The sequence below is a fragment of the Brachyistius frenatus genome, unplaced genomic scaffold (genome assembly GCF_029030835.1).
Source record: "Brachyistius frenatus isolate BFR_SWC_R1_liver_20210118 unplaced genomic scaffold, ASM2903083v1 Contig_28, whole genome shotgun sequence".
In the NCBI taxonomy this organism is placed as follows: domain Eukaryota; kingdom Metazoa; phylum Chordata; class Actinopteri; family Embiotocidae; genus Brachyistius; species Brachyistius frenatus.
Window position 1 is genome coordinate 4,015,533 of NW_027210627.1, and position 24,264 is coordinate 4,039,796.

Sequence of the window (24,264 nt, forward strand, 5' to 3'; positions counted from 1 at the left end):
TTAAAAATGTACCGATAATTCACCAGTGGTGTTGCGTTCAAAACCTTCAGGGTAAAGTAATAGTGAGTAGGCTACAGGTTAAATGGCTAACATTTGTTCCCATCGCACAAATTGCTTTTAGTTGTCTATACATAAGTCTAATTTCAGGAAAACAACATTTGGATAAAAAGATGTGTTTAACATAAGAATTATTTGCTGTTATATTACATTTAATTAATTATATTCTGGGCAGTATTAAAGGTACCTTGCTTGAATTATATTTACACTTACGGTTTCTCAAATGTCACTGTATGTATCATTGAGGACAAACATTTCCAAAACCATTTTTTAAACAAATCTAAATCTTGGATTTGTTTATGGGAATGCGCCCGTAAAGACCACATTTAATGGCGCTATTAATTGTCGAACATTTCCATGGGTACCCTTAACTTTGTGCCAAAATGTAGTCAAATAGCAAAACCCAAATAGTGGTGAATGAATGTGATTCTTAGAAAGGACAGCTTTTTAAATCTGGATAAAAATGATTGCATGCAACCTGATTTTGAGGCTTTTGATAACATGAGCATAATCTTTAGCAGTTATTATGTTGAATATATGATTTACTGGACTCATTGGGGCTTCTCCTGCATGTAAACATAACCATCATCTTTTTCCCTCTTTCTTCTCCTCGTATCTTTCAGTGTGTACATGTTTGTGTTTCTAGGTGTGTCTCCTCCTGTTCATCAGTCTCTCCAGCAGCACTGGCCCTCCTCGATGGCTGTCCTCCGATACAGCGTATACTGTGGTTAGCTTAAGGCTCGATTGTGTGTCCAAAAAAGTCGATGGTACAATTTCCATTCTCCTTGTTAAGTCATTCTTTCTTCTTCCATTTTTGAGCGGCCTTTAATCAGTTTTTTTTTTTTTTTTTTTTTTTTTTGGGGGGGGGGGGGGCAATGTTAAGACTGGTGGACAAACAGCAGGATGAATCACCACTCGTAGTCCACCCAGGCTCTTTTAACACTTGTTCAGCCCCACCGTGCACATACAGAGCTCTTTGGCAATCCATAGGTTGCAATAAAACAATCACTGACGTTTTGTTCACACAGTGTCTGTCCATCATTTGGGCATCATACAGTCTGAAAAGCAAAAAAATATAGATATATACCAAAAACCAACTCTAGAATACTGAATCTAAAGCACGACTCCATAACAGCATGTTAGATTTTGATAAACCTCTGATTTTCTGTCTTACTTTAACTTTCTCCTACTCTTTGCAAAGACTAATAATCTGTAATGGAAAATGTGCCAAAATAGAAAAGGACTGAAGTAACAGTTAAGACCGTGGAGTCCAACACAATGCTAAAAAAAAAAAAGTCTAAAAATGGCATAAGAGCTCTACGGGGCAGCTACGAACTCAAGCTGGCTTTTCTTTACCTTTTTTTTTTTTTCCAAAGAGACACAAGTCTAAAACATAACAAAAACAGTCACCATTACTCTTCTATGCCACTGGTTTCACAAAGCGCAGAACAAGGGCAGACAAAGGAGCGAGCTAGCGCCAAATGGCAGGCTAATGGACGTTGAAAACTCACAGAACTCATATCTAAAAAACTTTCAGAAACAAACGCGACAAAAAAAAAAGAAAAAGAAATGTCTTTTCTCATCCTCTTTTCCTTCTTTACCATTAGAAATCTAGATTCATTTGAGTTGTGTGATTCGATATCTTTTTAAAATGTTTTTTTTTTTTTTTTTTTTTAGAGGGGTTAGGCATTCGCTTGATATGTGTTGATTTAAGTCAAAAGTACCCACATCAAATGGTCCACTGGTGCTGAAGTCCTCACAAACATGGCCACATTCAAATTCAAGCCGATGAGGACAACCCTTGCGTTGCCCTTCTGTACCAGTCAAGGGTACGTATTCATGAAATTCCTGTCTTCATCAAGAATCCCAACATTTTAGCCAAACAGCCCAGACTGCGCTGCCATTTGTCCAAATGTCCAGGCTGTCATGGGTGCTGTAGTCCGTCTCCTTCTCAACTTCATTCCAGTGGCTGGTGGGTTATATTCTATGGTAGATCTGTCATTCATATTCATTTATTCATTCCTTCATTCATTCACAGGCTTTTAGAATCAAGCAGGCTCTCTCCTGCAGGCGGAGGAGATGTGGGACTGTAGGTCGGGGAGACTGGGGTCAGATGTTCCTCCAGTTTAGGCCTCATAGCATGTAGGTGAGGGAGGGGGGGGGGTCAAGATCACAAGTTCCCACTGGCACATAAACAGGTGGGGCAAACTCTGGGTTGAATGTTACCCCATCAGACATCAGAGCAAAGGGAATAGCGGGATACAAGGGAGGGGACTGAAATTACAGATAGTGCTTGTTTCTCGTCTTTGTCCAAACTGAGAAGAAATTCACTCTTGCAGGGGACACGTCTTTCCCCATCGTGCTCCATAGTTCTCCTCCTCCTCCTCCTCTTCCTCATGCCTCTGAGCAGCACCTCTGCTGGTTTATCTTCACTTTATGCTTGATCCCGTCATACAGCTCAAAGTTGTAGTTCTCCAGCGTCGTGGAGGAGCGCGAGGAGAGCCCGCTGTACGAGCACGTGCAGTAGAGGAGCAGTCCGGCGCAAACTGCTCCCAGCAGGACGCCTAACGAGCTCATCACGATGATGGTGAGGAGTATAGGGTCCAGCGTGTACAGCCAGGCGTTATCCTTGTCTTTCTCTGACACCAGCGTGACGGAGGAGGGGTCCACGTCAGAGGAGGAGGGGGTGGAGAAGGGGGACGGCCACCCTGGGAAGACGTAATCTGTTGAGAAAACAGGAAATATTTGAAAAATAGTTTTTATACACGATGAATCATTCTAACTACCCTGTATGTTGAATGCCTAATAATATAACATTTTCAGTGATAAAAAGAAAAACTGTCTTTCGAAAGTCATTTCAAGGAAATAAACTGTTTCCAAAGGAAATGGCGGATATATTCAAGAGCAGTTAATTCTGTAAACCTCAACCTCTGTAGTTACCGATTTGAATAGCAACGTTGGATGAAATTAATTAGTAATTAATGTAAAGGTGCTTTCAGATGTGTCTTGTTGGTGTAGAAGTATGTGCAACTACTTAGTAAAGCAATCAGGCTAATCCAAGACATGAATGTAAACACATGAACAAGCCAATTCGCAATTAAGTACTGCATTTAGAGTGTTTTATAGATGAACACTCAGAAACAGGCGCACAAGTAGAAACACACAGACACACACACAAGAAAGCTGTAAACAGACAGTAAACAGACTTGTTTAGTGCGGTAAAGGCTAAGTATTCATCTTGTATCTGTCAAGGGGCTGCAGGAAACAGGGAAGAGTGGGCACACACACGCGCGCGCACACACACACACACACACACACACACACACACACACACACACACACACACACACACACACACACACACACACACACACACACACACACACACACACACACAAACCGTGATTGTTACAGACAGATGTTTTTCTAGGTGCCCAGAAGGAAGCTGCCTGTCTCACTTTGTCTGCCATGGAACATGAAAGAGGAGGAGAAACACACCACATGCACACATAGACACACACTTTTGAATGCTCTCTCAAACTCTCTCTCTCTCTCTCTCTCACACACACACACACACACACACACACACACACACACACACACACACACACACACACACACACACACACACACACACACACACACACACACACACACACACACACACACACACACACACACACACACCAGAGAATGTCTGTCACTGTTGCCACAGGGTTTTTTCTTGTGGAATCACAAGTAAAACGAAGAGCCATGGGCATGCCTCTGCTTAAAGACCAATTTCACTAGTCTTTGGATGAGACGTGTAAAACAGCCAGTATAGCCTCAGGCTGGGAAGAGAGGAGGAGGAGAAGGAGAGGAAGAGGTAGAGAGAGAGGAAGAGGAGAGAGAGAAGAGAAGAGAAGAGAAGAGAAGAGAAGAGAAGAGAAGAGAAGAGAAGAGAAGAGAAGAGAAGAGAAGAGAAGAGAAGAGAAGAGAAGAGGAGAAGAGAGGAGAGGAGAGGAGAGGAGAGGAGAGGAGAGGAGAGGAGAGGAGAGGAGAGGAGAGGAGAGGAGAGGAGAGGAGAGGAGAGGAGAGGAGAGGAGAGGAGGAGTCCTCACCTCCATTGATGGGCGGCTTGTGGTTGAACACAGGATCTTTTCCAAAATCTATAGGCCTGGGATCTGTTAAAAAAAAGACAGAAAAAAATAGCAGTATTAATCTCAACCATGCAGTCACTCCAGAGCTCGTCAAGAGTCCACATCATGTTGTGGTAACATCGCTCCATCTCTATAGGTTGTCAGCACACAAGCTATACTTGTAGATGGAAATCAAGCTCACAAACAACTCAAAGAGTGAGTGATCTTGTTTAAACTGTCTGAGGAGATCAGGGAAAAAATCTCCTATAAACCATTTTGCTCTCTGCTCAGTCTATTGAGGGAAAATAACATGCAATGTTACTACATTTTTCACCCAGACTACCTGCATAAAGCCAGTGAGTTCCATTATGTGATAAGCCTCAATGCTCTTTTTTATTTGCTTAGAATTGAAAAGAGTCAAGAGATTGAGAGAATTAGTAGAGCGATAAGGAGAGGAGAGGACAAGTGGAGACTGAACTGTGAAAAAAGACACAAAACGGTTTCATAGAAAAATATTACTTTTATTACTTTCACATTCACCACAATCTATTTTCTTTTTATTCCAAGACCATGAAATTCAACAAGCTAAAATACCACTTTAAATTTCTGAGGCAGGCTGGAGTGCAAGGCTTTGAAGGGTTTCGCAGCTCAATTCAGTTCAGTTTTATTCAAGGCAATCGTTACAATTCCCAGCAAAAAAAAGAAAAAAAAAGAAGCAATATCTGGACAGCTGATAATCATTTATTGCCAGGGCAAAGGAACCAAAAACAGATTATTACGTGAAACTGTAATAGATATTCAGAAGATAAGAGGTGAAAAACTAATTTAGTCAAATGAAAAAAAGATACAGAGCCTCATTTTATTAGATAGATAAGGTCATTTGTCTACGAGACAATTTGGGCATCTCCAGATTGAATCTTCTATAAACTACCTGCACCAACTTCAAATTCAAACTTTAAACTTTGAATAATAAGAAATGAACACTTATATTTACTCCTATAATATTTGCCTATAAATTAAATATGAGGTAATTTACTTCAAATAAAAGACGTGCGTGAATCTCTTCCCGAGTGAATCTCTTTTTAATTGACCCACAATTGATTTGCAAACTCAATTAGAGAGTGAACTAATGAAATTTACTGCATTTCAATTTTCATTCAAATATCACAACAACCAACAAATCCTATGCTAATTGGAGTGTATTTGATCTCAAGAGTTCGGCTGTTGAGAATATCCTCATTTGGTTATTTATTGGTGTCTTCATTGGCTTTGCATGTTCAATATTTAATGTACTCAAAGTGCAAGACAGTGAAATCAAGCGCAAGTCGAAAAGACAACAAAGTAAAGGTCTTTTCTTAATGGAGGCAGAGAAAGTGCATGAGAGTAATGTAACAGTGGTGTAGTTGAAGCTGGGGTTGAATGTTACAGCAGCTTAGTGCTTCAAGGCTGGTTTTTTATTCAAATCTAAAGTAGCCACAGCTTGAATCAAAACTAATTCAAGTTCTTCTGTTACTGAGACCATATTTCAGAATGATCTGTCTTCGTAGATTTCAACAGGTTTATATCAATAAAAATCAGTCATTAATAAAGAAATCAAACAACATCATTAATCTATTTGATAAAAATGACATCGTAAAGGTTGATTTTTCTGAACGCAACATGTACTTAAATTAGTGACTTCACGTCACTGAAATGAACAAAAAAACAACAACATGACAAATGCGAGCAAAGCTGTCAAATACAGGCATAAAAAAAACAACATCTAGCCAACCACAGAGGCATCTCAAAGCATTCAAGCTTGGATGACTCCGGATTGGCCAGCAGATTATGACCATTACTTCAAATAGTGTCGACAATAGTCTTAATAGTTTTAGTAAATAAATTATACTCTCATGTTATTCAATTTAAAAACAACGCAGTTTTTTTAAGGTTAATGATCCCAGTAGTCATGTTGTAATTATAATATTTTGTGGCGGTCTTACTGAAACGTACTCCTAATATAAAACTAGACTTATTATTGTGTAAATGTACCGTCGTCCTATAGCAGACTCTCCGGGCTCTAAAGTGTTCTTTCTCGCTGTCAACTGAAATCACTGCAGGCCTGACAAAACATTAAATCACTTACGGAGAGATAGCAAAAGAAACCGGAGGGAAAAAAAAGGTGCTTGGACACTCTTTGGATGACTGTTGAACACTTTCTAATGATCCTGGCTAAAAGCCCTGAGGCTAGGATCCTGAGAAGAATCATCACATGGATCTGAAAGGAGATTAAAACTCCCTGTAGCCCCATTTTATCTCCCCTCTCCAATTAGTAAAAGAGAAAAATAAAAAAGGCGTCTTTTTTATTCAGGCAGAGACCGAAATTGCTCTTTGGCACCATTCGCACTTGCAGAGGGGGCCTGAGGACCTGTTAGAGTGCTTGTACTGATAATATTTCTCCGGGAAACAGAGGAGGAGGAAAGAGAGGAAAAAAACAGAGATGGCCTGAGGGCTATAAATGCTTACCGCAGGGTTTTATGAATGCAATCAGCTCCATTAACTAATTAGAAATATTAAAGGGCTTCAAAGTAGTCTGCGATGGAAAAGGGGAAGTGAGGGGAAGTTGATTTAAAAGCGCCGCATGAAAAGGCGCCAGAACGTTTTCCAAATCTTGCAAAAAGTTTGACAGAGAGAGAGAATGAGAAAGAAAAGTGCATGGGTAGCACAACATAAATACAGCCATATATCATTCCTGTATTTGAATTCAGACCCACATTGATTGGGTTATGGCACAGGGCTGCTAGAATGAGTCATATAATGTGTAAATCATACCCAAGTCGATTGAAATGGAAGGCAGAGGAGCGAGGGAGGCAGAAAATGGATATGCAAGCACAAAATAACAAAAATACTTGTTGACTAAAGCACAAAACAGCTTTCCATGAGACACAGTAGGATAAAATAAGTCAATATGGAGGAGATCTGCAGTGTGAAAAAAATGCACGAAACAATGATTTAAATGACTGTGTTTAAGAGCTCGGTGGAAATCTGGCTTTTTTTTTTTTTTTTTTTTTTTTTGCTCGCACAGGTCTGTGTTGGTTAGATGGAGTGTGCTTGTGTATGTGTGCAGAGCATGCAATGTGTGTCTTCATCACACTGTCTATTCTGCCAAAAGACTTCTTTCATCTGCTTTTGTGTTTGAAACAACCTGCCCTCCTCCTTCGATTCTCTCTCGCTCCTTCAATCCAAACCCCAACCTGCCTCCCTGTTAGCCTCCCTCTTAGAGTAAAAGGAAAAAAAAAATCTATCTTTAGAAAGTATAGAGTAGGTTTTTTTTTTTTTACTTCTTTCATCTCCATCCATCTCTGGATGCATTCTTTGGAGAGAAAGGGGGCTCACTTAATGGGCCCTTCTCTTCTGAGAGATTTTGCTCCCCTCCAATTCTGCTTCTCATTTTATCTCCTGTGGTTTTTACTGGGAGGATTTGCGATGAAGGGAAGCAGTAGAATAGGAACAGGCGGGTTTTGATAAAAGGGCCGGGGGATTTGGGCATGAACAAAATGATGTAGAGGGGGAGGTACACAACACAGGATGGTGAACTGCTGAGAAGTCCAGAACATCCAATTTCACAATGTGGATCTGAATAGGGATGATACAGGGCTTCTCGATCACAAAACATATTGATTTGCTTCAGTTTTGTGTACCTCGGAATTTAACTGGATGCTCTTAATGAGGGACAAACATTTGCTGTTTCGAAAGAGCTCCAACTTCAGGGATTGACATCAAATGAAAGTCAAGAAAAAGTTATTAAGATCATCTCAGTGAATAGAATCAACATAATCCCGCCTGTATATAAAACAACAACCATTGTGTGACTATTAAACATCAGAAACACATGTAGACCTATTTAAAACAAGCACATTAGTCAACTTATTATTCAAAAGTTTCACAGTAAATTTATGAAATTATCAATCAACCTTCAGTAACTTAATATTAAGAAGAAAAGTGCTAATGTTATTACCCAACTGCAAAAAAAATACATAACAACTTTGCAGAAATGCATCACGTTACACCTGTTGAGTAAATGCTCACGCACACTTACACTGCTTACTCTATGAACTCAGGGGGATATGAAGTGATTGATGCCAATACATACATATATAGGTAGTTTAAAAAATATGACAGTCTTACTTTATTGAAAAGACCAAAAACACTAACAACAGAGCTGATAAATGATTTTTTTTTTTTTTAAAGGCTTCATAAGTAAGATGCTCTTTGTCACAGCATGTTTGGTCTTATTTGATAAATAGAAGAAAAACTGGTCATTTTATAGCCAAATGTATGATTTCTTTTTTCAGGATAGCAGGCCAATGTACAGAAATGTTTGACTTTATAATGTAATTGTGTAATATATTAAGTCCACAAAATAAAGATTTGTTGTACAGACAGCAAAGACGGCATGCCTCCACCTTCAGATGTTTTGGTTTTGTTTCATTCACCCAGTCTAATGTAAGCAGGACGTACAAAGACGTTTAATTTGAACATTAACAGACACAGGCATTGGATTATCCATGAGGTCAAGGCAGCAAACTGTAGAGTAAAACAGCATCATTCATACTCATATTTGACACGGAGGCACTACCTCATTCTGAAGAGGGTAATAGTTTTACAGCACAATATATATATATTTTAAAAAAAAGGCATATCCAGGATGTAATGAAAAATGCACTCAAGGTAACATGTGGGTCTTGAAAAGTCTTCAAAGTGTCCGTGCATATATTGGAGCGCATCTTTGAGCCTTTGTGTTTTGATGTGATGTAAGCTGTCTCACTGTGGATATGTTGCCGTCTATCTTTTACATATGGATGGACAACACCATTTCTTCCTTTGCTTTTCCCTTTTTTTATTTTTCATTTATCTGGCCCTGTCACTCTCAAACTCTCAATGTGGACAAACAAACTGCAGCTTCATTCAGTCCCAAAGAAATAGCCATCACTCTTAATGCAGCACACAAACACAGTGTGTCCTCTATCCCTGTGTATACATCCACTCTCTGTCATTTGGAGGTAGACAGTGTCCAGGCTGCAGATCAGATCAGGGCAGACAGACATATCCTGCTCTGACATTTATAGAAGAGAGAAGTATATCATTGTACACTTCACGTACAAGCAATATGTATTGTCCACGGTCTACCTGTCTGCCTGTGATTTACTCTGTTCATGATCCAGCTCATGTCCAGGATGCGGTTGCAGATGTAGAGGCCAGTACACTCTTAAGAACATCAGAAAAAAAATACCGTCTTCAGCCATCAAAAATGGAGACTTTATCTCCAGTACTCTCTTCAGTGAGGGGTCATTTAATGTCAGGACTTCAGTTTCAGGCAAACAGGTTTTCCTGATCAGTTAATTCGATCAGTCATCAGCCACAGGAACCATGTAGATTCTCATCAGAAGAGTGGTGATTATGCTGAATGCTGCTGTTGCTCATTCATGTCAGGGAGCTTCCACGCTCCTCGATCGCTTTAACTGAACAAAGCATTCTAATAAAATTCAGTTGAGTCCAGTCATTTCAACACCGGGAGTCATAGCTGTCATCTTTCTCCAGTGTTACGGTCAGCATGGGTTCAAGACTTGGCCCGGTACCTGGGTACAGGTGGTTTTGGTCAGGGCTGTGGATCAGATTACAGCTGGGGTTTTGGTTCTGGTAACAGTTTTGCTGGCTGTTGTGGTACATCACTGAATGATGATGGCTACTGCTGGTCTTCTTGGTCGCCCAGTGGTACCGATGGCAGCACAGTGTCACCACCACGGTCACAGTGACCAGCAGCAGGAGGGCGCCGCCTCCCGCCAACACATAGTACCAGTAGGCAGGGACCGGCTGCACCTCCACCGTTTCTACTGTGGGCTCCATCCCAGATATGGCACCCCCTGGAGGGCAGGAGGACACATTACTGGTCGGCTCAGTAGATGAGCGAGGCAAGCATGCAGACGGCATTGTTGAGTTAAAAGCTGCTGATTGTCTGATGCTGCCTTCAAATGGGGTAATTACCATGTTCACAATAACAGTCTTGTAGTATTCACGACCTCTGAATTTTCGGAAAACTCAGAATTCACGAGTTGGGACAGGTTTGTTGACGTTTCAGGAAATGGCGGAGGCTATGAGAGTTAATTTGTTGTTGGATGATAAGTTGATATATTGTACTTTTAGAAAAATGTTGAGCTTCCCAATGTCCTCATCTTCTTCCTCTGACATTATACCTCTGCATTTCCTGCATTACTTTACATGCCTGCTAGCTTGCTACACTGTTAGCCTTTGTGGCTTCTAGCCGCTGTCCATGTTGCCGTTCCCCAGCAGTGGTGTTCTCATGACTTAACAACTGATCACCAAGCATACCGCAAACATGACTTCCAATGTTGTAACCATGAGCTCATGAGTTCCATTTGAAGGCAGCATGATTCATTGTTCACTAAACCCATTTCAAATTGTGACAAGGTCGGCGATATAGCAGGTCTGTCAAGCTTTGAATTCCTCCACATAGTATTTTAAGAAGGTGTCTTAAAGTGCCCTATTCTTTTAGCCTTTCCAAAACTGCACACGCAAAAAAAAATAGAAAATGGTTTGTACAGTACGGTTATCTATACTGCATCATTAGCCTGTCTGGCTAACTAGCTTATTAGCTAAAACAAAAACTATTAGGCTACGAGGCTGTTGTACACTTGATAAACTAACAACATTACTTTAGCTAGGCCTACTTAGCGTACAGACTAGCCGGCCTATCTGTATTTTAAATATTACATTTGAAATGTTCTACCTGATATTACATTTTCCTCATCATGTTTAATAATGTTGAGTAAAAATAGGCTAACATTAAGATGAACTATCTCTGAACTGCAATACAAGAGCTGTGTATTTCAATGTTGTTAACATGGATAGTGAGGATGTGACTTATTACCTGGGAAATGTAGCATTGGCCTAACATCAAGTAAGACTTATTTTGGCAAACATGAACATGAGCTATCTAGATACAGCTAATAAACTCCTCAGGCGTTGGTCTGAGGAACCAATTTTTTTTTTTTTTTAAAGATTCCAAAACGTAAATACACCACTGACATCGTATTAAGCTGCATATATGATTTGTGAGAACAGAAAGCTTGACAGGCCGAGCAACAGTGACTAAGTGAGTGAATAGTCAATTAATGGGTGTGCTGAAATTGTTGTGCCTTTCTTTTATTTAAATACACTTAAAATGTCAAAATCAGGCAAAAACAGACTTTCAGCTTTCAGATTTAGCTCACTTTGTCAATATTAAAACATCCAATACCATATTGTAATTCAATTAAAGACTCCATTTCTCATGGAAGATGCTGATGCACATTTGTTTTTTGCACATAGTATTCTTCGATTGATGCAAACGTCACAAGCATAAGCCGCCCATTGACACGCAAAGGCCCATGCCATGCGTTCAAGTTCGCTCAGAGAATGCAAAGCCTTGATTATGCAGTGACTGGCTGACTTCAACAAAGGGTGGGGAGTGTTAAGAAGTTGTATTTGGTAGGATGCAGCTTTCTTTTTTTTTATCAGGGCAAGATCACACTGAAGTCGACTGGGGAGAGAAAGTGATGGAGAGCGAAAGAGAGAAATTACAGGGGTAGAGAAAGGATAAGTAGAAGGCATTATTGGAAGAAAGAATGGAGTGAAATGGAGAGGGGTGGGAGAAAGTGAGAGGAGAGAGGGTGGGAGGGGTGAAGAAGTGAAGGGAGGGAGCTAATCCTGCCATGATATCTTTAATCCTGCATTAAAGGGTTTGTCTGAAACTTCAATACTCTGTCAACTCTCTGTGAAAGAAATCCGCTGAGAGAGAGGTTATAGACGAGAGAGAGAGACAGGAAAAGAAAGAAGAGAATAAATGAAAGAAAGAAGCAACATTAGCAAGTAAGAAAGGAAGGAAGATAGCAGACAGAGGTGAGGAAGAGGTAGATGGAGAGGAGACGGAGGAGAGAAATAATGAAATGAGAGAAGAAGGAGATGTGGAAAGCAGAACCTCAAGGAAACCAGTGAGCTTAATTTACTTTTTTTTTTTTTTTTTAAGTTCAGACGTACTCTTTAAGGGTTTAAAATTGGCTTTGATTGTAAAGCTGCGCTCTAAGCAGCCTGCGTGGAGTGCCTTCCCACCGGTGGATTAAGAGACAGATAATTTCCAGGGCTGAAAAAATTGACCAATACTTTGCTTTTCGGGGGAGGAAAGAGGAAAAGGAATTGGATGTCTCAAGAGCACCATTACCAAAGCTAAAATTTGTGGCTTTCAAGGAAGTTTGGTCACAAGAGTTTCCGAATCTCTCACTTCACACATCAGTAACCTTGCCTGAAAATATCTCAATGAGAAAAGCAGCTATGTCTTCTCAGAAGAATGACAATTTGGTTGCAACGGATACAAAAAAGAACCTAAACAATTATCATGTAATCAAGCTTATGGAGAGATTCTTTGAAATGTCTCTCCAAGTTTCTACATAAGATGAATCTTTGTTTTATTTAATAATACATTTTTTTTTAATTGTTTTACTCCACTTGGCAGATTCTGTTACTTGTGTCCCTACCAAAGGGCAAGTTAAACTCAATTTAATTCTCCTCAAATTAACTTGATATTTTATGCAAAAATCCCTCAAAATCTAACTTCAACTTAATTTTCAACCTGCTGGATACTTGCAGAAACCCCAGTTGACCGGTGATTAAAACTACAATATGCTTCTCATAATGAATTTTAAAAGTGTCAGAAACTACAACTTCACATCAAGACACTGACAACAATGATTAACAACTGACCTGTTTCTAATAAATGTAGTTAGTCTTGACTAAGGTTCAACTACATTCACTCATCCAAAGAGAAACATTTTGGGTCTTGGATCACTTTTTAATAAGTATCCCAAAGGAGAAATGTAACCTTCAGGCTAATAAAAACATCCTGCATGTCAGAAGCGATTCTGTTGTCATGCTGGGAATCACATGATAGCTCTTCAGGATTCAATAGTCTAATAAACCCGCAAGGATTAAGTCAAATACTTTAGGTATTAGACAGGTGATTTTACTTTCCTGGGTTTCTCTGTTGGCTTTTACTATTTTTGGAAAGGTATTTATGCTTTTATTGAACTGCTCGAGTATCTGACAGTATTCAAAGAATGTTTTTGATCTATTCACATACTAGGACCAGTTGTACACACACACACACACACACGCACGCACGCACACACACACACACACACACACACACACACACACACGCACGCACACGCACGCACACGCACGCACACGCACGCACACACTGAGCTGAGCTAAGTTAAGAGTACCATGTTGTTCTCTTGTCTGCTACAACTGCTCATTTTTAACACTAACATTGTGTACCATGTGTCTACTAACGGAATGAAAGTGTTGTAATGGTAATCACACAGCCGAAATTATTGTGCTTAAGTCCCCAGGTTAAAAAAAACAAAAACAAACATTATCTGCAGTATCTGCATATACACTAAAGAAATTTATCCAAATCACCAATTAAAAAGCAACATAATTAACATCACCTAAGTCCTGACATGCTTCTCAGAGTGATCAAATATGTTTTAATATGTGGAATAATATCTCTATACTGAAGGTCAGCTCTTTAAAAAAAAAAAAAAACGCAGTATTTACATGTGTTTCTCTGAACAAAAGCACACACACAGGCAGTGGTTCAGCTCCCAACCCAGACTTTGAAAATAAACGAGCATCTGCCTGAACCTTTTTATCTTCCTTCAGACTGGCCAATTTAAGGATGAAGGATAAAAAAGGAAGAGAAGAAAAGGGAAGTTGGCTCGGCACTTCATGCAGGGGATTTCAGGAACTGGCTGGGCTCAGTAATAGACCAACAACCAGACGAGGAGGAGAGAAGAGGTGAAGAAGGTAAGACAAAGGAAGAAAATAATGAAAAAGGAAACACAAAAGAGGGAGGAGCAGAGTGGAAAAGAAGAAGAGAAGCAGAGAGAACCAAAGGAAGAAGGACTGAAGGGGTTGGTGTCACCGCAAAAGATGGTGTGTACTGCAGAATGAGAACATATCAAGATAAATAAATAAATTATAAGCAATAACTCTTTACAGTTAAGTGTGCAGGAGGAACTGATAGACCGTAACAAAAACAGATCTGCGTTTAAATTCACTGATGAACAGAGAAAAAGACCACATAAAGCAAGTTAACCCTGACCTCATGATAAACTTAAGACTAACTTTCATTCCTTATGTTATTTGATAAGCCATCCACCATTAGCAGCATTTGAAAATCAACACAACTTCAGTAATTCACTGTGCATACACGGAGAAACACAACGTGTACACCAGTGACAGATCACACGCAGTAGGGTGCCCTGCACACGCTTAAAGACACCCTGATGTAACTCTGCCTGTCTTGCTGTTGTTGTAGTAAATGCTCATGTGTCTATTTGTTTATGTGGTGAAAAGTCTCATTTTCAATCCGAACTACATAAATAGAATCAGCACAGCATGCAGGGAGTCATGCTTTAAAAATGCAGTGGACTCATTCCAGCGAGTTGCAATGTTGTCACTATGTGGATCAAATCTGCATGTTAAAATCAGCTATAAAATATATGTACTCTCACTCTTACAGTGTTACACACTGTTTCAACTTGGTTATGCGGATATAATTTAAAAGAATCACATGTACAAAAACCACATTTAGACTTAGTTTGGAAATTATGTGGTAAATCAAACTTAAGCTCCTGTCTGTTTAACTATATGTACTGCAGGGGACTGTATGGTAACACGTCTTATGCGCTAACAAGGCTACTCAGGGCCAGTGTACTGCTGCGAGCTGAGCTGAGCTGAGCTAAGCAACAAGCAGGAAGCACAGACATGTTGGCACAGGAAGTAGAAATGCACAGGAAGCAGAACTTACTGGATATGCCAGGAGTTAAGGCAGGGAACGGCTCTGGAAAAGAAAGAAAAAAACAAATGTTATTGTAAATGATAGGTACGACGATGAAGAATAAACCTGAAGGGATATGTGTCACACTTCTTTTGAGTGCACTGAAAAGAACCATTTTGATATAAATCATTTGGTGATTCAAATTTAAGATGAAACTTCTGTCCTCTTTTTACTTATCAATCAGTCACTAACTCTACTAAACCAAAATACCATTTGTCTAAATATGATTTTTATTAAATATTCCCTCCTAAAGTATCCCTTTGTAATATATTATACAGAAAAACCATTATCTTTGGGATTTTCTTAATCTCTCAGTGTGCTGTGGCATATTTAGATGATTAAACAGGTGGTGATATTTTCAACGACTGCTCACAGAAATGCATTTTAATATAGTTGCAAAATTGCACTGCACTGGCTCTTTGCTCAGGCGTCTGTTACTCTTTTTTGAGAAAATCAATAAAGATTTGTTGAGTTCAGAGATAGTTTAAGAGTCTAAAGGCAAATCTTCCAGGATGACAGTTATTTTTTACAAAATGAATAGAAAATAAAAAGGCCAAAACAAAAGGGGTTGGAAGAGGGGAGGTCTGTCTCTCTAAGTGTCTGTCTTGGTGTGTCTGTCATTTTTCACTTGTTTTCAATTTCTCTTTGTCATTCTGTTTCTCCTTCCTGTGATTTCTCTTTATTTTGTTGTTTTTCTATCCTTTTTCACTCAAAGAAAAGAAAAGAAAAGAAAGAAGGGGTGAAAAGGGTGAGGGACGGGGTGAAGAAATGGGAAATTAAGGAATGGGAAAGGAAGGGTAGAGGTAAGTTAAAGGGTCATGGGAACATGGACTGAAATTTACTGCTGTTTATTATTTGCCGGAGGATGTGACATCTATTATGAAAGTGAGAAAATAGAAAAAAAAAAAGAAGGAAGTGGAATAAAAAAAAAAAAAAAGAGAGAATGGTGAAAACAAACTGGTGGGAAAAGTGAAAGACATAAGAGTATGTTATCCCAGATAAAAGCCCCCATGAGTCTGTGCTTGGATCACTTATGAAACCCGGACAAAGTGGAAACAACAAAGGCAGAGATATATTCTGGTTTTAAGTTCCTAAACAGAGGAGCCAAGCTTGAAACATTATGGATCCTACAATTCTTATATCACAAGTTGATAACTAAAAGCCCACATCTTTCTAACCCCATGCATTTATAACAAGACACATCTTAAAAAAAAAAGTTGTCAGAGCACAAGCTGCGCATGTAAATGTACAATTTTCCAAGCAAAACAACTGTAATGGTCACAGAAAGCAAAGTCAATAGTCATAAAAGTCTCATTGGTATTTTAATCACAGCTACATGTTGCTCTCTGATCATGCACGGGCACACACATTATTTTATGTGCTTGACGGCTGAGGCTGGATGGAAGACGATACTATGGGATGGATAAAATGAGAGATGAGAAGCATGAAGAAACGGTAGGATGGGATGGTATAGGAAAAGACTTAAGGAGACAGAGAGAGGGAGATATAATGAAAGATAGATTAGAATCCATGCCCAAAGGCCGTTTGTGGCCTACTTTCTTTTTTATATATATATTTTTCTTTTCCGATGTGTGTGTGTGTGTGTGTGTGTGTGCGTGCGTGCGTGCGTGTAAACGAGAAATATTATGATTTTTTTCCCCTCTTGACTCTCTCTCATCTGGTCTCTGGTGAAAACATAGAATAAAAGGTCTGGTGTGCCTGTGTGAGAGAATCATATACAGACACACTGACCAGCATATTAATAAATGTGGAAACAGGCTCTCATGTGGGACTTACGTGTGCACTGCTCCAGCTCAATGCTGTTGCTCATGTGGATGTTGTCTATTCTGATGTGTCCTCTTGTTGGATGATCAAAAAAACCCTCAAATACCACCTAGAGGAGAGACAAAGAGACATTTTCGATAATGTATTAGTTTCTTTATTTAGAACACAGCGATGGATAAACAGTGTGTATTTCTGTTCATGCTTACGTGTGCAGCAAAGATCTATAACAGCACATGCAGTCGTAAATGGCAGCTATAGCCTACTTGCCTGATACTCTTTGGGGCTTTGGGGCAGGATGGTGCGGCCCTCTCTCCAATGAGGACCCTGGTCTCCCTTCAGGACCCACAACAGGGTCTCCTCCTGGTCGCTGTCCCTCAGCAGGACTCTCAGGCTGGCCTGCGCCTCCCCCAGGAGCTGGTAGTAGAACAAAAGGCAGAGTGGACCTCGCTCTGGCCCCACCTCGGGGCTCAGCAACCGGGCTCTCTTGCGCTGGGTGTGGGCGCCTGCATCCAGGTGGAGGTAGTTCCCTGAAAAACCTGGTAGGATGGAACAAAAAGAGAATTGTATTGTTATCATAATAGTAGAAGATAAATTAGTAGCCTTGAAACTGGCACGTCACTATTTTTTTTCCATAGGGAGGTAAATATGACACCACATTAATGGCATTCTGTGCGCTATTTGCATTTTATTCATTAAATGGGTTCCATTTTAATGCATTTTATGATTTGTGACAGTGCTGTGGGTTGTGTGGTTGTCTGGAATTTAACGCATTACCGCCATCAGTCTGTGGTATGAGGCTTAGCCACAAATGAGACGGCCATTTCATCATGGCTGCTAATGGCTACAGATACATTTGAAAAACACACACACACACACACACACACACACACACACACACACACACACACACACACACACACACACACACACACACACACACACACACACACACACACACACACACACACACACACACACACACACACACACACACACACGTACACAAACACACAGCTCTGTTAAACAGACCTAATCACTCTGACTGCTGACACCTCATTCTGTTCGTTTTTGCTACTTAGTCAGCACAGCCATTATACCAGTACAGTCACAATGGTTCTGTATGTGCACTGTATATGTGTGTGTGTGTGTTTATGTCCTTCCCTTAAACCAACTCGCTCTGTTTAAAAAAAAAAAGAAAAAGAATCTAATTCACTCCCTTTCTCTACTCTCAGCTTAAAGAATGAATAGAAAGATGGGCAGAGAGCAAACGAGGGTGAGGCGAAGGAAGGAGTGACAAGAGTGAAAGAATGAACAAACAAAGTGTGAGCAAGAAAGAAAGGCAGTGCTGTAGTGTTTCCCCCCCCCCCACCTCAAACAGAACCATAATCATTAGCTTGGTGCTGTGTTTGGCTGTTTGTCTAGTTTGTCTATTATATCCAGAGAGTAAAAGCTTCGCTGGAGCTGCAAATCGTCTTTTTATCGACAGACAGACACTGTGTGTGACACCTCATGAGGAGAGAGAGACAAAAGAAGAGGGAAAGAAAGGAGAAGGAACAAAAGGCAAAAGTCAAAAGGGTAAAAAAAAAAAAAAAAACGATCTATCTATCTATCTATCTATCTATCTATCTATCTATCTATCTATCTATCTATCTATCTATCTATCTATCTATCTATCTATCTATCTATCTATCTATCTATCTATCTATCTATCTATCTATCTATCTATCTATCTATCTATCTATCTATCTATCTATCTATCTATCTATCTATCTATCTATCTTTTCTCTCCCTCAGCTAAGACAGGAAGAAAAACATTTGCTTTTTACAGCACATCATGCTTAATGAATAATGGATTTGTGGAGGCAATGAAAAAAAAAAGAAAGAAGGGGGACCTAAATTACCGTTGCTCATTAAGTACAGTTAGAGAAAAGTTGCAGTGTTTTTCTGTCGTTCCGCGTTTGATCTTGGTGAACGTACAAAGGGAGGGAATTAATTAACAACTCTCCATGGGAGGGATAGGCAGGGATGTAGAATAGGCTCTGAGGGAGGGAAGGAGGGAAATGTGTGGATGTCTGTGTGTGTGTGTTGCTGTCTGTTTACATGAGTGTTAGTTCAATTTTAGATATCTTTGTTTATGTTTATATCTTTGTGTGCATGTTTGTGTTTGTGAGTTCATCTGTCACTCATTGTGTGTGTCTACCTCTCAGTGTCTCGTGTGTATTTGTTCATTGTTTTGCATGTGTGTAACCAGGTGCAGTTTCTTTGTATATGTCCCTTCATGTATCCTTATGTATATGTATCCTTTCTAAGTTTGAAGGAAAAAGTACACAATATGTATCTGTCTGTATTTAGGTTTCAAACAATGCTGGGCGTAATGTGTAACGTGAGAGAGCTGATTATTATATTTTGCATCGCAGTTGCACCTCTTGGATCACAAGAAGGAATTCATTGCAAAACTACGAATATTGTCATTTATCTCTTTAATTCAACCCTTGTTTTTCCTCCCTTCCCTTCCTTATCAATCATAGACTGTATATAAAACTGGACGTAGCTTCTTGGTCTGACAAATAGGCCGATACGGAAGTGCCTTAAGCTGCAATGCCATCGAGTGCCACTAGAGGTTGGCTCCAAAAAGCCTCTGGCTCCATAGACTCCCATTCAACTTCTCTCATGAAATATGAAGTCAATACATTTTTTCCACAAGTTATTTCGGTGTTTGATAGCTAAAGTTGCTCCTTCTTATTAATTTTCTGGTGGAACATCCTGTCATTTATTAGAAAAGAAGCCCAAAAAGCCGTGTTTCTGGTGGCTTGTCTGTTTGATGCTTTGACTGCTTGCTACCCTAAAGCTCATCCAAATGTGGTCACTTCTGGCTCCAAACCGCTCCGAACTAGCACGATGGTGCCGGACAATATCTGAACTCGAGGCTTCATAACGGCCGTTCACAAGCCAATCAGTGACGTCACTGCTGGTTGCCGCTTAGAGTGAGTGGATATCATATGCATGTATGTGTGTGCATTTAGGTTTCACACGGGCCCTGAGTGTAATGTGAGATGTAATAATAGAAACAGATGATTATTACAAGACGTACAACTGCTACAACTGCTTTTTATGCTACTTCATATCATAAATTGAATCCCAGAGAATGACCCAAATCAAGTCTACCTGTATTCATTTTTATGCATTTTATCTGTTTCTTATGCTTTTTTATCTGTTTCTTATGTTTTATCTAATTTCTTTTCAATATTTTAAAATGTTCCCTTGTATTTGTTTTTATGTGAAACACTGCATGTCATTTTCTTGCTGTGAAGCACTTTGAGCTGCATCTCTTGTATGAAAGGTGCTATACAAATAAAGTTTATTATTATTATTATTGTTATTATATTTTGCATTGCAGTTTAACTTCTTGGATCACATAACGGACTTCGATGCAAAACAAAGATTAGTGTGTTGATTATCTCCGTTTACTTTCTATAAACCCTTCTTCTGTATCAATACTGTTATTTGACTTCGAACAATTACTACCATCCAGGGTTTCTTTCAGTGAGTCTTTACAGAGTAAATAATTTCAGTCTCAACATATCCGAGATCAAAAGAATAACTTCTGTGCTCTGCTCAGGTCGGATTTTCTCCTTTAAAACCCTAAAAGGGCTCCTAATGACGAGGGATGGGGTTTTGATTCGCATATCGAGACAGCTTTCAGACAGGGTGCCATGCTAATGTTGCAGTAGAACAAGACTTAATGTCATGTTGCTGTCAAACACGGAGACAGGGACGCTGCTAAGTCAATTACTCACACTCACACACAGGCAGGCATACACCCACAAGGGCGCATACATACGCGTGTGTACGTGAACCTGTTTGCAGGAGCATGCACATATTCGTACTCGTGCAGCAGCAGCCTAGCGAGATGTAGAGCTTCGCCTTGTGTCACGGCCCTGTCTGTTTATGAAGGAGCTGTTCAGTCAACCATGAACTGGATGGTTTCAACAGATACAAAGAAAACCTTGCTGGATGGCAAGGTCGTGTGTGAAACAAACCCACACACTCCGAGTGTTCAACACACAGACAGTCCCACCTTGAGTGGGGGTGAGTTCAGTGTATGTGTGTGTGTGTGTGTGTGGGAGTGTGAGTTGAGCCTCCGGGAGAGCTGTAGAGCTAAGGCAGCACTTCTGTCAAAGCCATCATCTGACTTATCTGACCGCTGTGGGCGATGTATGTGCACCTTATGGGTGTGTAAGTACAGTAAGAGTGTGTGTGTGTGTGTGTGTGTGTGTGTGTGTGTGTGTGTGTGTGCGCGCGCGCGCGTGTGTGTGTGTGTGTGTGTGTGTGTGTGTGTGTGTGTGTGTGTGTGTGATTGATAAAACAGTCTTGGTTATCCTCCTGCTCTCCTATTAAAGATGGACAGATGTGGAAAAAGGCAAGTAGCACTGAGGGAAATGGAGGAGAGGTCAGTGAGGAGAGAAAGAGGTGATCAGTGTGATGGAGTGAGACGGCTGCAGGTGAAAAGAGATGGGAAAATACAGAAATTATATAAAGTACTATGAGTTAGATTTGAAAAAGAGGTGAATGACTTCTAAAGGAAGGAAGGAAGGAAAGACGCAGGGTGCTGTAAGGGTAAGGAAAAGAAGGCAGAAAAAGAGCAAACAAGGTGACTGAAGTAAGACAATTAAAGGAGAAAAAGACGCTCCAAGTATAAAATACAGTAATGAAGTGAAAATGAACAAAATATGGGGAAGGAGTATAACTTCAAAAAGACACAAAGAAAAAAGTTGTGGACTAAGAGGAAATGTGGAAAAGAAAAGCAAAAAAACCCAAAAAGAAGTAGCAAACTAGGTTAGAGAAAGTGAAACTATTATACCAAAAGAAAACCTCCAATTAAGACATGGTACACAGTTTTAGCAGATGAGAGTGAAATCCTTGCATCATAGTTGCTGTCAGTGGTTTCTCCCAGCGCTGGGATGCATAATATTCCACCACAGGACAAGTATTTTGCTCTTAATTATCTTACGAAGGCTTTGTGCAAAGGAAGGTCAAATATTTCAATGATGACGCTGCTTTCTTTTCTGTGTATAAAAGTTGAGAAATATCTTGAAATGAAGAATGCCCAGAAAGATGAACGGGTTTCTAATGGGCACACAGAGTTTTCAGAAAGTTTGAATGTTTAATTAGAAGAGAGGACCTGCCCATAAATCCCTTTAATGGCTTCTAACCCTGCGGAGGTTTTAAAAGATGGAAAGTCTGGTTGGTAAATTTGTAAAAAGTCTGTCTGAGAAAGCTTGCACATTAAAGCTGTGACTATCAATTATTGTTCTCCTGATTTGTGGGTAAGCGGTTTTACTAAGAGACATGTTGGAATTTTTAAGAGCAGGTTTCAACATGTGAAAATGTACCAAAAAAAAAAATCCTTCTGGAAATCATGCTTTAGAAATAGAGATTTATGTGTTTGCAGCTGCAGCTTTTTCACTGATCCTACCACATCTATAGTGCACATGGAACCTGAGAGTGGACAGTGTTGCATTCTGGGTTGTTTGTAACTGAGCGTTGCTAGGCTACTGCACTTATTCAAGTTCACTTTAAGTTAGGAGAGTTTTCTGACACATTATGCAATCTGAAAGAGAAGATATGCTCCGACTGAGTAAAAAAAAAAAAAAAAAAAAAATACTGAAAAACTTTTTTACAAGAGCAAAATAATAAAATTTATCAAACAGCAGAGAATGAAATGAAGTGGAGCTTTAAAATAAAAAATAATTAGGACCATCTTATATTTGGTGTATCAAAGGGAAATATTCTAAAACCTTTAATTCCTGACTCATATTCACTACGTGGGTCTTTACCGAAACCTTCTCTCTTTTCTCCACTTTAAACATGTCATCAATACACAGCACGAGCTCCTGGTGTGCCAGTAATTGCTGTTGTTTGACTGTATAATAATTCCCTATCTGCAGCATAAAATTCAAATGAAAAAAATGAAGTCGGTCACCTGCAAATTGTGTTCTCACCTCCACATGTTGTTGTACTGTGAAAATGAGAACCTCTAAAGTACAGGATGTACTCACTGTCTGAGCCCAGTGCCAGGTCCTGCCTCGTCCCGTGCGTGCCGTGTCCGGTCGAACTGCCGCTGGCCGTGTGCAGGGACCAGCTCACACCTGAGTGTGGATCAGCCGACCACCCGCACAAGCTCTGCTCGAAGTCGCACACCGCCGACAGCGATGGTGTGGTGGCTGAGTCGAGAAAGAGATAAACAGACTGTGATTAAAGATGTCTGATGGTGCATCTGCTTTGACAAAAAAACAAAACATTACCAACTCATTTTCTCTTTCTGTTCTTTACACTTTCAGAGAGCTTTCAACATTGTGTCAAATATAAACTTCTTTCTTCTCACTTTCCATTTATGAGACTTGATGCTGTAATGGCTATTTTTTTCTTTATTTTGATAGATCTGTGGGAGATATTCCCATTGTGTTTCGATGTTTTGGCAATCGTATTTATGTGATGTGACACCTCAAAAATCATACTGAAGACAAATATAAAAGCAAAAGAGATGAAGAACAACATTATGTGAAGAAAGAGTTTTGCTGCAGACTGCAAGAAAGATGCCAGAAACCAAACATACAAAAGATGAACAGAAAGAAAGCATCAAAAAGTGAGTGATGCGAAGCTTAAGGTGAGAAATGAAAGAAAGAGAGCATCAATCAGAGAGGAAATAAAATTATAAAATTATGCTGTAATTAGTCTGAGTCACTGTATTTAGTTAGGCAACAAAAGAAATGAGAGAATGACCTGCTTAAACTACAGTAATGGACATACTGAAGTGAGGCTACTTGCCTGACAGCCTCTGACCTAAAGCTGTGAAATCATATTCCCGATATGTGTGTTGGAGTGTGTATGAAGCCAGATCCTCTGGCTGTGAGTGCTTATTTTCCCTCAAACAGAGCTTCCTGTGGGACTCTTGACTCTAACAGACTTCAAAGCCTAGAGGCCCCCGTGGTGCTCAGTGACATCACGAGTTTGACCTTAAGAGCGTGTGCGTGAGTGTGTGCGGACGAGAGGCAGGCAGAGAATAAATGCGTGTGTGCTTGCGATAAATCTGCATACGTAAGAGAAGAGATTCAAGGTGATACTGTCACCGGGTGCTCGAACAAAGTGAGTGCGTTTACCGGGTCTCATCGCAGGGGTTGTCTGTTCCACCCTAGGCGAGGTCGGGGTCGCCGTGTCAGGTACAGTGGTGCTCTCTGGCGACAGGAAAAATAACAGCAAAGGTTAGAATAGAACACTAGCAGATCAGAAAAACACACACGATATATAATATCACATGTTATATTTCAACCTGGTATCACGGCAAAACGTGAAATAGCCACGCTT

At 40.0% G+C, this 24,264-nt stretch overlaps 1 protein-coding gene across 1 annotated transcript in view; it reads right to left on the reverse strand.

Annotated features, from left to right (window-relative positions):
• Nucleotides 1-920: 920 nt before the first annotated feature.
• LOC138621115 (neuropilin-2-like) overlaps nucleotides 921-24,264 on the reverse strand; it is a 91,382-nt gene continuing 68,038 nt past the window's right edge. The window contains exons 12-18 of the mRNA XM_069698929.1: nucleotides 24,060-24,134; nucleotides 22,959-23,123; nucleotides 17,167-17,435; nucleotides 16,912-17,008; nucleotides 15,085-15,117; nucleotides 4,158-4,220; nucleotides 921-2,780 (exon numbers count right to left, since the gene is read on the reverse strand). Coding sequence (XP_069555030.1) covers nucleotides 2,452-2,780; nucleotides 4,158-4,220; nucleotides 15,085-15,117; nucleotides 16,912-17,008; nucleotides 17,167-17,435; nucleotides 22,959-23,123; nucleotides 24,060-24,134 — 1,031 coding nt within the window. The 3' untranslated portion in view covers nucleotides 921-2,451. The remainder of the gene's footprint in view (nucleotides 2,781-4,157; nucleotides 4,221-15,084; nucleotides 15,118-16,911; nucleotides 17,009-17,166; nucleotides 17,436-22,958; nucleotides 23,124-24,059; nucleotides 24,135-24,264) is intronic.